Source organism: Gorilla gorilla, chromosome 12 (genome assembly GCF_029281585.2).
Source record: "Gorilla gorilla gorilla isolate KB3781 chromosome 12, NHGRI_mGorGor1-v2.1_pri, whole genome shotgun sequence".
Classification (NCBI taxonomy): Eukaryota; Metazoa; Chordata; class Mammalia; order Primates; family Hominidae; genus Gorilla; species Gorilla gorilla.
The window spans coordinates 95,950,903-95,965,263 of NC_073236.2; the positions used below are offsets into that span (position 1 = coordinate 95,950,903).

Consider the following 14,361-nt stretch of genomic DNA (forward strand, 5'->3'; position numbering starts at 1 on the left):
AAGTATAAAAAAAAAAAAACCAAAAAAACCTACCGAAAAAAAAAAAAAAAAGAATTACAAGTAAACTTTACTAAAGTATATGCACTGAGAAATAACCCCATTAAGGTTGGAGATCAGCTGTTATTTAAAGTCCATATAGAAAAAATGCTGACATAGCTAGACATGGTGTCTCACATCTGTAATCCCAGCTGCTCAGGAGGCTGACATGGAAGGATCGCTTAAACCTAGGAGGTAGGGGCTGCAGTTAGCTATGATGGAACCACTGCACTCCAGCCTGGGCAACAGAGACAGAGCAAGACCCTGTCTCTAAAAAAGAAAGAAAAAAAGTGCTGACATATTGTTTACAAAGAACAGGGTACATACTAGAAATTCACATTCTTGAACTGTAAAGGGTGCTGATATGTATAAATACAGACACCTGTATTACATATTTTCAAGGATAAAATAATGTAAATAGGTTATTAAAAATGGGTTCTGGCCAGGCGCGGTGGCTCATGCCTGTAATCCCAGCACTTTGGGAGGCCGAGGCGGGTGGATCACGAGGTCAAGAGATTGAGACCATCCTGGCCAACATGGTGAAACCCCGTCTCTACTAAAAAATACAAAAATTAGCTGGGCATGGTGGCAGGCGCCTGTAGTCCCAGCTACTTGGGAGGCTGAGGCAGGAGAATCGCTTGAACCTGGGAGGTGGAGGTTGCAGTGAGCCGAGAATGCAGCACTGCACTCCAGCCTGGTGACAGAGCAAGACTCTGTCTCAAAAAAAAAAAAAAGGTTCTGTATTAAAATTACTGATTCTCTTTCTGAGTGATCTTCAAGTAATTCCATGTACGAACCCGAAATGAAACTGTCTCAGTGTTACTATGGTAACTTTGGGTGAGAATATGGTAGAGGGCGCATGAACTTGTTCACTGACTGTGACCTAACTTGTGAAGAAAGATAAATTATAGTATTTGAAATGTCTCACACTGAAATAGGAAAGATCATTTCATTAAGGAAACCACATAAAATTCTATTTCTTAGAACAGTATTTAAGGATGTGGAGGCATTGGTAAATTATCAGACTAGTATTGTCAATTTTTATAAAAGGTCTTTGACATGGATGATTATGGTGTAATAGTTACACAATGTCTTACAGATTATATATGTCACATCAGTTATAGACAATTCTGGAGATGATAATCTATTAAAGTAGTTCAAAGAGAGTCCCACAGGAACCTCTTTTGAAATCACTGATTTCAACTTACTAAAGATATGGGTGTACAACATAAGTGGAAACATTTTCTACTATTCATATGCAGATGAATTTCATTCTAGCTCAGAAACATTTGGAAAACTGACATCACACGTGACTTCAAGCTATTAAATGTTAGTGATAGCACCTTAGAAAAACACAATGGCTTTCAACATGTGACAGTTTGTGTCTCAAGTCAAAAATGGACAGTGATGTGTAAGAAAATCAAATTACATAATAACAATTCCTATTACTCTTGTGGAATAGGCTGTTTCTTCCCACCAAGTCAGTGATGTTTTTGAGATCATAATGTTCACTGTAAATTTAAAGGGATCTCTTTTTCCATAGCACTCAGCAAGAAACCTGTGCTAAAGACTGAGGTTCCTTGGAAACATGCTGAAAATTCTGTTCTCAAGGGTGTCAGAACCATACATACTGCAAATAATTTATGAAGTCCTAGTTCATTGCAATAAGCAGATGGCTTGCTATCTGCTCAGACACTACTCCCTTGGGGTAGTAAATGTGCTTATCTGAAGCTGGGAGTCAATATATTTTGTATGTGGACATGGAAGAACATAGAATAAATCATTTTTAATCATAGCGATTATACTTACTCAAAATGAACTTGGCTAGCAGGTACACAAATCTACAGATTGGAATGGCTTCTTAAAGGCTATCCCACCTTGGAAATAATCCTGGTTATCCGCAACACATGATGTTTTGTCCTGCTTCTTGATAGGTTATCTCCTTAGATGTGCCTGTTCTTCAAAAAGTGGTATTTAAAATAAATGTGTCAGTCTCACAGCAGGGTGAAATTGGTGCTGATTAAAAATGCCCCATTCCAGACCACTGATGGCGACACTCTAGGTGTGGGGACCTGGGAATGTGCATCTCCTATTTCAGGTGCTTCTTGCGCCTCACTGTTAAAGAGTAAAATTTTGACATCTGTGAACCCAATTCCGGTTTCCTCCCAGCTACAGCTGAGAATGCCTTTTAGAAAGAATGTGTCTAACGTGGGCACTCAACCTTGCATTTAAAACTGTAACCAAATACTCTTACTTTTATATTCCTAAAAACATATAAGCAGAAACTTATACATGCTGAATTGAGTATATACCACTTAAACATGTTAGAGGTAGGTAGTAGAAGATTCTTTTATTTTAAAAAAAATTACACGTGGTTCTACAATATTTTTTCCTTTTAAAAAGCTTCAAGATATACAGGGAGATGCACTAGTCCAAGAAATCCAGCTTGTCCTTTAACAAATTATACAGTTTAACTTTCTTCACATATTGCCACAATAGTTAATTCACAGTATAATCTTATTTGTATTTGGAAAAGAAGAAATAAATATACAATAATTGAAACAGGTTCAAGAATCAAGCTCGATTTGTTTCCAAGACTTGGAAGAACTTCTTTTGTACTGTTCCAGTTCCTAAAACAAAAATATGTATCACTTTAAGAAAAATCAACTTTACTAATTCAAGGAGGCACCTTAAAACTGCCTTCTCATTTTTTAGATATAACAATGTATCCTTAGTAGCATTATCATTCTAAATATTTCTTGCCAATTATTTTGTAAATGATTGTGCTTAGGACTTATTTTCTAGAAATACTGTCTTCAGAGTTTCTGTGTGGCTAAGCAGCACCCAGAGATGAATTTATTAAACTTTCAGACAAAATTATGTACATAAACTACATAATACATATGAATTGTCTTTCAACTAATGAACTAGACATCTGTCATCCTTCAAGTATTCAAAAGTGATCTTATTTTAATTGTTTGCTGTTCAGCTCTTATCAAAAACTTGGTTGAAGTTAGCAAAATATTTAAAAAATATATACCCAGGCTGGGTGCGGCGGCTCATTCCTATAGTCCCAGCACTTTGGGAGGCTGGGGCAGGAGAATTGCTTGAGCCCAGGAATTTGAGACCAGCCTGGGCAACATAGGGAGACCGTGTCTCTACAAAAACTGAGAAAAATAATTATCCAGGCATGGTGGTGTGTGCTGTGGTCCCAGCTACTTGGGAGTCTGAGGTGGGAGGATCGCTTGAACCTGGGAGGCCAAGGCTGCAGTAAACTGTGATTGCGCCACTGCACTCCAGCCTGGGTGACAGAGTGAGATCCTGTCACAAAAAAGTGTGTGTGTGTGTGTGTGTGTGTGTGTGTGTGTATCCTTTGTCCCAGTGATTTTACTTTTAGAAATTTATCATCCATAACAATAGAGCAATGCACAAGGATGTAAAAGAAGGAAACCCATTGCTCTGTCTCAGCACAACTGGAAACAACTTTGATGTCCCCCAGTAAGGACTGATTAAATAATTAGCGTTCATTCACAGGTGGCTTCCAAGGCAGCCAGCAAAAATAACAGTGGCCACATGAAAACATAATGTGTGCCACACGAAAAAAGCACACAGATAGGGAGAGGGCAGGATACTTCCATTTTCTATTTTATATACATCTATCTATAGCTCTTGAATTTTTTCACAATGAGTATATGTTACCTTTACAATTCATAAATAAATTTTAGTGGAGGTGGCTATCCTGCACAAGGCAACTGACACGTAAAAGGGACCATCTAAGGGGATGCCTCTTGGCCTCCTACATGTTGTTCAATGTCTAAATAACTGTACAAAGGTTGTCAACACTTCAAATAAACAAAACGCGGTTACTCTGCAAGATAAGGCAATCACTGCCCTTTGGCTAACATAATTGAAGTTCACAGTTGCTATGAAAAGAAAATCCATTCTAATTTTCAGAAAAATTGCAGAGCGTACCTTTCATACCTATACCCTAAGTTACTAAAATTTAAATGTTAAATGTTTCAAAATGGTATATAGACTTAGGAAGAATTTTTCCTTGTGTTTTTTTTTTTTTCCTTTAACTTCCTCACTGGATTCTAGGAAGAATTTTCATGGTAATAATCATATGTAGTCTTTACAGCTTGTTTTATTTTTTTCTAATAAAGCTAATTCAGTTCACCAGTTATCTACCACTTGTGGTTTTAAAGATTAACTCATAAAGAATAAACAAATTGTTTACTGCAAACTTTGTCTTTAACTGGAAGTTAAATTATTTTTACCAATGACAAAGGTGAAAACGTTGTTTTGAGATTCTTTGCTGGTAGTATCTCCCTTTTGCAGACAGCAGACTGTGAGAAAACTAGGGCTATCACACATGCCACGCCAGAGGGAGAAAAAGGAATAACCAATATGAGACAGAAACCACCAAGTCCACTAGATCTTCAACATGACAATGATACGGCCTCAAAATAATACATTGATGTTTTAAAGGGATAGCAAGTAAGAAAGTTTTCAGAAGATATCTGTAGTTGGCCAAGAAGACCTTAAAAATAAATGTTAACTGTAACCTTTTTTTTTTTTTGCTTTAACAAAAATAATAGAAAAGAAGCTGGGCACAGTGGCTCATGCCTGTAATCCCAGCACTTTGGGAGGCCAACTCAGGAGGATTGCTTTAGGCGAGGAGTTCAAGACCAGCCTGGGCAAAAAAAACAAAAAAATTACCCGGGCATGGTGATGTGTGCCTGTAGTCCCAGCTACTTGAAAGGCTGAGATGGGGGGATCCCTTGAGCCCTGGAGTTCAAGGTTGCAGTGAGCCATGATCTCCCCATTGCACTCCAGAGCAAGACGCAGTATCAAAGAAAAAGAAAAAAACACAAAAGAGGTAGAAGGGCTCAGCAAGTGCTTTCCACATTCGCATTCCCTTAAAATCGGGAATGCTCTAAAGCTAGAGGACTTTTAAAAAATAGAAAATACTACTTAAGTATTTTCTGGTGCCCATGTGAAGTCTGGCAAAAGACAGAACTTTAAATAATTAAAGAGGGCTAATCACGAAAGACCCTAAGTCTGCAGGAAAGATGAAAGGGGTCTTCCTACCAATCCTCAGATCCTTGAGGACTGACTTCACAGCACACAACTGGAAACAACTTAAGGTCTCACAACTACTCATGAAATAGTATGAAATAATATTCAAATTAAAAATTTTGTATAGTAGAATGTCAAAATTTAGATTCGGATTATCAATGAAATAACAGCAACAACACTGATAATCATTAGGGTATCTTTACAGCTAAAGCGTAAAATTATGTTAAGGTCCTATGTGTGCAATCTGGAATCAATTCGTCTAAAACCACAGAAATAAAAGTGGTTTAGAGGCAAACTTAGGATAGCATAACTTTTCAGGTAGGTTAAAAAAAAAATCTCGAACCAAGAGATGACAGGAATTGGTGATCTGCTGGCAGTGAGATACAAGAGATGAATGAAGGGTGATATGGGTACTGTGGGGCTGCCTTCTTTTTCCACACAAAATTCTTATGGTTTTAAGTCATTTAGAGAAGATAGATTTGAATGTGAAAACTCATGATGCTCACAAATACCCTAATCCTTTAATAATACTGATGTATATGAACTTAATAAAAGTGATCATTATGCAATATAAACAGATATTCTTATCAACAACAACAGTTAATCATTGACTCCTAGACAAATATTAATCAGGGATGACTTCCAACTAATCCTTACAGCCAGGCTGCAAACATAATAAGGGTTACATAAGGTCATTTTCCTGTTTCTACAACATGCCTCTCACTTTGCTACAGCTATAAAACCTCTAAATATTCATGGCATATTTTTCAAAAGTCTTCTGGACCGTTTACATAAAATGTTTTGCTTACTTCTCCAACAGCCCCCGAAGGTGAATACTGAGAAAAAAACCCTGGCTCCTACTCCCAGCTGACAGCTGTTTTCAGGTTACCCTCGCAACAATGTGACTGCCACCTGAGAAGTTGCTGGGGCTTTCGATCTAGTGCTTACCATATATAAGTTTACTCATATAAGGACAGATTCTGTACAATGTCTCATTTTATCAAATCAAACTAAAATCTAAGTTTGCTTGTTTGTTTTTAGAAAAATCTAGGCCAGGCGCACTGGCTCATGCCTGTAATCCCAGCACTTTGGGAGGCCAAGGCGGATGGATCATGAGGTCAGGAGTTCAAGACCAGCCTGGCCAAGATGGTGAAACCCCGTTTCTACTAAAAAAGCAAAAAAAATTAGACAGGTGTGGTGGCAGGCACCTGTAATCCCAGCCACTCAGGAGGCTGAAGCAGAGAATTGCTTGAACCCGGGAGGCAGAGGTTGTAGTGAGCCAAGGTCATGCCACTGCACTCCAGCCTGGGCGACAGTGTGAGACTCGTCTTAAAAAAAAAAAAAAAGAAAAGAAAAAGAAAAGAAAAATCTAAGTATTTGAGTGATGGTGAATTTGCCAACTCTTAACATTCTTACATCAGACTTGTGTGTTCAAATGGGGCTATCTAGTGATACATGGGATGGTGGTGTCCACTTTTAAGCATTTTCCTGAGAGAACCTGGGTTATGTCAGGTATGTCTGTGTGCTTTCAGATCGTGCTTTCAGTCCTTAACTGGGCAAGATACATTTTCTGGTACAAGGAAAGTATAGGTATGTCTGAATGTCCTAATCAAAAACAAAGCTCTTCATGTAATTCCACAAACCAAAGACTATTAAGAAAATGTCTCTCCAGCAGCAAGGTAAGAATCACCACTCATCTTTAATGTAATGTAAACTGGAAAATCAAAAAGGTTTATGTGAACACTAAGTCATGTCTGGGTGGTGGGATGACAGGTGATTTAAAAATTTTTCTTTATTCATATCAAATTTTTATTTTTTCTACAGTATACTATTAGTGTGTTATTTAAATAGATGTACTACTTAAATAATTTTAATAGTAAAGAAGATACACTAAGTAAATACATTGAGAAAAATGTAAGGAATTCCCAAGGCACCCCAGGTTTTGTGATAAAACTTCAGATGAAATTAAGTAAACGTTTAGGATAATACCTGATCCTTCTGAATTCTCATCTCATCGACTTCACTTTCAGCATACTGAGGATCTCTCGCAGGGTCCTTCATATCTTTCAGCGTGTTAATACTCTGAAATTACAAATCTCAAAATCACTTCACGCCCATAACCCAAAATTCAATGGCTACCATCTGCCTAATAAACCAAGCTCCCATTCCTCAGCCTGCCACAAAGGCTCTCTACGATCTTTCTAGCTTTTCTCATCACCACTGAGGCCCGCTTCCAATTCTGCCAGGTCCCCTTTCAGTTGTCTCTCCCTTCTCTAACAGCCAGACAACTCTCTTTGAAAGTGGAGCAGGAACCATGTCTTACCTTCTTTTTTTTTTAACCCCCACAGTGCCTATTTACATTTTCAGCAAATGTTTAATTGATTTTTGAGCATAAAAGATAAAAACAAACTTATAATAAGCCCTTTGACACATTTCCTATAACTGTTAGACAGTGCTAAAAGTCTTGCTTTTAAAAAAATTAGAAATATGTACCTTTGGTGGAAAGAGCTTTTCATACACTTTTTTCCACAACTCCATTGGTGAGTGGGCATGAAGCTTTCCAATGTCATTTTCAGGAACAGGAGGAGATCCTAAAATAGCAAGTTTTACCACAAATGACTGCATTGATTAAAATATTACAAACTCCACCAATAAAAGAAATGACACTAACAAAGGTATACATCTCAGATCACTCATTTTCCCTCTCCTTAATATAGTCACCATAAAAATTTACCCTACCCAGCACAGCAAGGTCACTGGGACAGATTCTAGTACTGAAAGAAGAGGAGGCAAAGAGTAATGGGTAAACTGTAACTCTCATTCTCCACACCCTGTACCTATACCTGTATCTATATCCTGTTAACCAGTAATTCCAGTTTTTGGTAGTGTTTGCCCTAGAAACACCTGCAAACTGGTACTGTATTAAGGATTTCACACTGCAGTATAATTTGTTATCAGTGAAAAATTGACCTACAACCAAAATATTCATCAGTGGTGAACAGTGCATTAATTACTATGCATAGCCATGCTCTGTAACACTATCCAACAGTTAAAATAAGAAATAGACCCATATATAGCATTAATATGGAAAAACTACTAAGGTATATTGGTATATTGAATAAAAAGGTACTGAATAATAGGGTATATTGAATAAAAAGGGGAAATTCCAAAATGATATAGACTGAACATATAATTATATTAAAGCAAATAGTTTTTTTACACTATATACACATGTGTGTAAAGGCATAGGAAATTGGAAAGAACACAAATTTGCTCCTTGTATGTACTCTTTTACCTTTTTACAAGGAGATATCTTTATGTATTACTTGTATAATTTAATCTGAAAAATTTAAAACTTTGCTGCCATTTGCAATTTGTAACTGGATATTTCCCATCTTTCTATTTCCTACAACTGTATTGTTCCCCAAAACTGTTTTACTGGTGATCTTCCAGGACATCCTTACCACTTTGGTGCGAAAGCCATTGATACGCTCCACTGACGTTATTCAGCTTTGCCAAGTTTTACTTGTACTCCTTTGTGTGTCTGTGTGTATATTAAGTTCTATACAATTTTATCATCTGCATAGGTTCATGTATTTGCTACCACAGTCGAGACATCAACTTAATTCCACTAGCACAAAGATCCTGTGTTGCCCTTTTATAGACATAACCTCCTCCTTCCCGACCCCTCCCCTGGTCTCCCCATCCATAGTTCTATCCCTACCCTCTGACCACCACTAATCTGCCTCCATTTCTAAAATGTTTTTCATTTCAAAATTTTTTATAAATAGAATCACACTGTATGTAATCTTTTCTAATTGGCTGCTTTTCACTCAGCATGATTCCCTGGAGATTCATCCAGGCTGTGTGTATCAATCATTTGTTCCTTTGTATGGCTGAGTAGTGTTTCCTGGTACAGATGTACCACAGTTGTTTAGTCATTCACCTGCTGAACAACTTCTGGGCTGTTTCTAGGTTTTGACTACTAAACATAAAGCTGCCATGAACATATGCCTAGAGATTTTTTGTGTGAGAGTTAGGTTTTCATTTATCTTGGATAAATGCCCAACAGCAAAATTTCTAGGTCATATGGTAGTTGCATGTTTAGTTTCATAAAAAACTGTTAAACTGTTTTCTAGAGTGGCTGTACCATTTTACACTCCCACCACCAATGTATGAGAGATCTGGTTTCTCTGCATCCTTGCCAGTATTTGGTGGTGTCACTATTTTTTATTTTAGCTATCCTGTTAAATGTATAGTGATATTTCATTGTGGTTTCAATTTGCATTTCCCTAACAACTAATGATATTAAACACCTTTTCATGTGCTGCTTTGCTATTTTTATGTCCTCTCTGAAATGAAATGTCTGCTTATGTCTTTTGCCCACTTTCTAATTGGATTGTTTATTTATTTTTCTGTTGAGTTTATATATTCTAAACACTAGTCCTTTGTCATATATATGTGGTTTGAAATTCTTTTCTCCCACACTATGGCATGTCTATTCATCTTCACATGGGCTTTCATAGAGCAAAAGTTTTTAATTCTGATGAGATCTAAGCACCATGATTTTTAAATTCAGCAATTATGAACTCTCTTCTGGCCTCCAACTATTCACAGAAGCAAAAGAATTCCATCAGCATTATCTATCAGTACAACAGTGATTCTCACTGCTACTGGAATTAAGTTGGTGCTAATGATAATCATAAACATCAGTCTCCATGACCATTCACTAAGCAAAATCACCTCCATTCCTTTCATTCCAATTAATCTATAATCTCATTACAAATATTTCTATATTTGAAGTCAAGTCACCTTTAGCTTATAAGACTAACAGAGGATGGGAAATACAAAAAAAAAAAAAAAAAAAAAAAACCCTACTGCCCATTAGAGTGTTAAAAGCAAACTACGCCACCTGCAGAGGATAAAGAAGTGCGAGGCTCAAAGATCTTCACAATGAAAACAGTTTCTGTGGGAAGGTAAGGGCCTTGAGATATAAACTCTTAAACTTCCTTTTGATTCAGAAGCCTATAGAGTCTACGAGTTTAGGAAATACATTCCATTAGATGAGGCATGCTATTTCATAACAAAAAATCAAATCATACCTAATTGTTACAACTGTGTTCTTTTTGGTTTACTCTACCACTTCAATCTCTCATATACTTGCTAATTGCCTGTAATATGTAGCTTTGAATTTCCTCACTACTCTATGCTCCTAGCTTCTTTAAAGCCAAGGAGCTAAAATTTAAAAGTACCTGGAAATCAGTGGGGGAAAGAAAATACATGCAATTTGTTTTTCAGTGGAATAGAGATCAGAAATGAAAAATCAGTCTCTTATGTGGTGACATCACTTCCATCACAAACATGTCAATGTGATGCATGTTACATTAATACCGGGCATATAAACAAACACACAGGAAATAACAGCAATGATAATGAAACCAGAAATAGGAGTATGTTGGAGACAAAGTGCACATGGAGTAGGACAAAATCAATAAGCAATTAACAAAAGATTGAACAATCTTAATAAGTTCACTAACCTATTTGACCGAAAGAATCCAATCCTGCTGTGATAAACAGCGGTTTATTCTGATCCACACATATTGATTTGCTACGTGGAGAAGAGAAAGATTCTAAATTAGTTTAGCAATTAGATTTGCTGCCACGCTCTCCTGCAAATATGACAGCAATATTATCGGCTAGTTTTACATTTAGCCACTAATGAGAGCATTGCCCCGAATGAATGAGTGACTATCAATTTAAGTGATTTCAAAAATTAACATATAGCATAAATAAACATTTTATAGGAAAAAAAGTGACAGACCCTATTACCTTAAATCAAAACCAAGAGAAGTAGCAAGGCTAAGAAGATACATACCAAAATTTTCAATTCCATTTCAAATCAATAAAAGAAAGTGATAATAGAGGGAAGCTACTAAAGTGTGGGAAAGGAAGTAAAAGAAATCAGGGAGCTGGTATAATATTATCATTATTTTATTCCAGCCTCAAACTAAATGTTATGTAACATTTTGGTTGTAAAATTTAAGAAATATTTAAAGAATATAAGAAGCAGGAAATAATATGAAATTATCCCCTTTATGTTGAGTCTTGACAAAATAATAATAATATTAATAATTAAAAAAAATAATAAAATAATAAATAATAATAAAATACATAAAATAATAATAATTTAAAAAGAAATTATCCCTTTAAGAAAAGCCATCTGGGTCACTTTCCTGGTCAAGACACAAGAGACTGAGTAGAACAATAATCAGATGAGACAACACTGGCTAAATCAATCACTCAATAAATGATATAAAAAATATCTTAGCAGTACCTTTTGTCAATGCCAAATGCCAACTGGTTGATAACTCCACGTATTTTTAGTAATAGAGCTTCTGATTTACTGGTAAACTTTAAACAAATCAGGAGAACAAATTATATGCTCTATTTTCCAATCACAGAAACAGGTAAAATAAATATGGCTTTGAACAAATACAGATTACAAAGAGAATCACTATTTAGTTGCCCAACAAATACTCCTGTTTGAGTAGACAAAACAAAACCTGAATAAAGAAACCTTGGTAACTTTAACTCGTTCTTCAAACTTAATGAGTACATGATGTGGAAAGGACTTGTGTTTATGTACTCATCATTTCAGCTACTCACACAAATGGACCATAATCACTGTCAAATAATTTCTTTAAAATATATATATATGAATGTATGTTTATGGGCTGTATGTGTGTAAACATACTCATTATGGTCTAAAAGAAAATTTTCCAAAATGCAGTTGGGTTGGTTAGAAAATAAGAGGTATACCTCAAAAGTAGCTTTCACATCCAAGGGCGTATTGCTGCCTTCCAAATAGTCACTGTGGGACTGCAGACTGGTCTAATGATGCTGATACTCACTAAGGTAATTTTTTAACTTCTTTTTAAATTGCTTTTGGTGCCTAAGCTACTGAATATTTTCAGTGCTGGTATATAACTAGGGAAACCATAACCAGAACATTTCAGAGAATGAAAGGGGTTGGGTACTATTAATAATTAAGCTGTGACATGAGATGAATACCAGGACATATGGTTACCCTACAAATCTTTAAAAGCTAGATTGGATTTCTGTAGATACCAAAAGTCATTCACAGCCAAGTCAAAATGACTAAGAGGTATGGAAGTGGGAAAAACAACTTTGAACTGAAATGAAATCTAATTATGAAGCAAAGATATCAGCGTTATGGTTCCAATGGTAATTCCACAAGATAAGCCTCATTCTGGATTCAGAACAGAAAGTTCTTAATGCTCTCAGAGAAAGTATTCAAAAGAGAATACTCGTGTATATATAAGATCTGACACATTTATTAAAGAAAGCATTGAAATAATTGTAATGCTTCTACTGAGACCATGTTTTAAAATACATACAGAAAACTTTAACTGAATTTTAGAAATATAACTGCTCTGTTTAATTTTATTTTCTTTATGAGAAAGGAAAAACCTAATCACAAACATATTTCATAGAAGATAGGGCTGGGAGAACATTAGATGTTTTCTAACCCAACTCCTCCATCTGCTGCATCAATCACTTCTAAAACATCCTTCACAAAGAACTGTAGGCCTTCTGCTTAAACAAACTCAATGCCTGGGAACTCATCTCCCCAAATAATTCATTGTTTTCAGATAATGGTAGTATTAGAACGTGCTTTCATATTTTGAGTAAACTCTATTGATTCCTTTTTCTGGACCTTAGAATAGCAAAGAATGAATTTAGTCACTTTTCCATGGAACATTCCTTCAACTATATAAGAGAGTTATCACATTTTAGGTGATATTCTCCTGGTCCTCATATATAATAATTTTAAGTCCCTGCCATCCTCATGGCTCTTCTCTGATTCTGGTTCTACTTATCAGTCTTCTCCTGTTCTTTTGGGGGGCGAGGAGCATATTGGTTTTTTAAGAGATGGGGTCTCGCTCTGTTTCCCAGGCTGGAGTGCAGCAGTGTGATCATAACTCACTGCAGCCTCAAACTGCCAGGCTCAGGCAATCGTCCCTGCCTCAGCCTCCTAAGTAGCTAGGACCACAGGCATGCACTATGATGACTGGCTAATTAAAAAATTTTTTTGTCAAGACAAGGTCTCATTTTGTTGCCCAGGCTGGTCTTGAACTTCTGGCCTCAAGTGATCTTCCCACCTTACCCTCCAAGTGTTGAGATTAGAGGCAAGAGCTACCACACCTGGCCTGTGTTTTGTTTTTATTAACTTAATTAGATTGTTCATAATATTGAATCAATATTCTCAACTGCACTATGTAGGATCAACTATAGTGTTGGAAAAAAAAAAACCCTGCTAAATTTCATGGAATTTTGCAAAGCAGTACCCAACTTTCTTCCTTAAATGGGGCAGAGGGTAAGAAGAGATGTGAAACTGAAACATGGGGCTTTCATCACTTTGGCTACATTCTTCCTGAAAGGCCTTATGGTTCCTTTGGTGGTCCAGAAGTACTCCACTAACCCAAACCCTGTTCCTTTAGGCTTATTAAAAGCTGAGATGAAGCCATTCTCAAAGCCATTCCTGGTCCCTGATCTTGTTTGATCTCCTGGGCCATGGTTAATCCCAGGCTTGCTGTGGACTGCGTTGACCTGACTTCATCTAAATTTGTACCCATGAGACCAGACTGGACCCTCCATCAAATGTAATCTGTTCCTAAAGAAATACAGGGATTTCCCTCAGCTAACTTTATAACCAGAATTAAACGTGTGACCCTCTCTAGTGGCAAAAATAAGTAACTGCAAGATCTTTACCTCTGTACCCTCGATGAGCCATTCACTTTAAATTCCCCATATCCTATCAAAATAGTAAAGAACATTTCCCAAAGTACTGTGTCAACCTAATACGTAAGCAAATACGATTCAAACATAAAAGGTGATCATTTTTAAGAAAATACATAATGAAATGTGTAATGTTTTGAAAGGTATAAAAACTGACAATACATATTTTGTACATATTACTTTCAGTTAAAATATTCTAGCCATGAAAGCAAGGGGCTAGACCATGTTGTCTCTAGGTTCCTCTGAGTGCTTTAATTTGGAGGAAAAAAGAGACCATTAAATAATTATTCAAATGTAAAGGAAATTTTTTTTTTTTTGAGACAAGCCCAGTCTGGAGTGCAGTGGTGTGATTTTGGTTCACTGCAGCCTTGACCTCCTGCGCTCACGTGATCCTCCCACCTCAGCCTCCCAAGTAGCTGAGACAAC

The 14,361-nt window shown here is 36.5% G+C and overlaps 1 protein-coding gene across 3 annotated transcripts in view; it reads right to left on the reverse strand.

The window, feature by feature from the left end:
* Positions 1-14,361, reverse strand: part of DYNC2LI1 (dynein cytoplasmic 2 light intermediate chain 1) — a 54,433-nt gene that overhangs the window by 16,059 nt on the left and 24,013 nt on the right. For 2 of the 3 annotated variants that reach the window (XR_008676829.2, XR_008676828.2), the window contains exons 9-13: positions 11,450-11,526; positions 10,653-10,723; positions 7,609-7,706; positions 7,105-7,197; positions 1,846-1,989 (exon numbers count right to left, since the gene is read on the reverse strand). Coding sequence is in view for 1 of the 3 variants with exons in the window: in XM_004029152.4 (XP_004029201.3) it covers positions 2,604-2,666; positions 7,105-7,197; positions 7,609-7,706; positions 10,653-10,723; positions 11,450-11,526 (402 nt within the window). In the remaining 2 variants the exon portion in view is untranslated. Of the gene's footprint in view, positions 1-1,845; positions 1,990-2,360; positions 2,667-7,104; positions 7,198-7,608; positions 7,707-10,652; positions 10,724-11,449; positions 11,527-14,361 lie in introns of those variants that run through there. The other variant, XM_004029152.4, reaches the window with a different exon arrangement.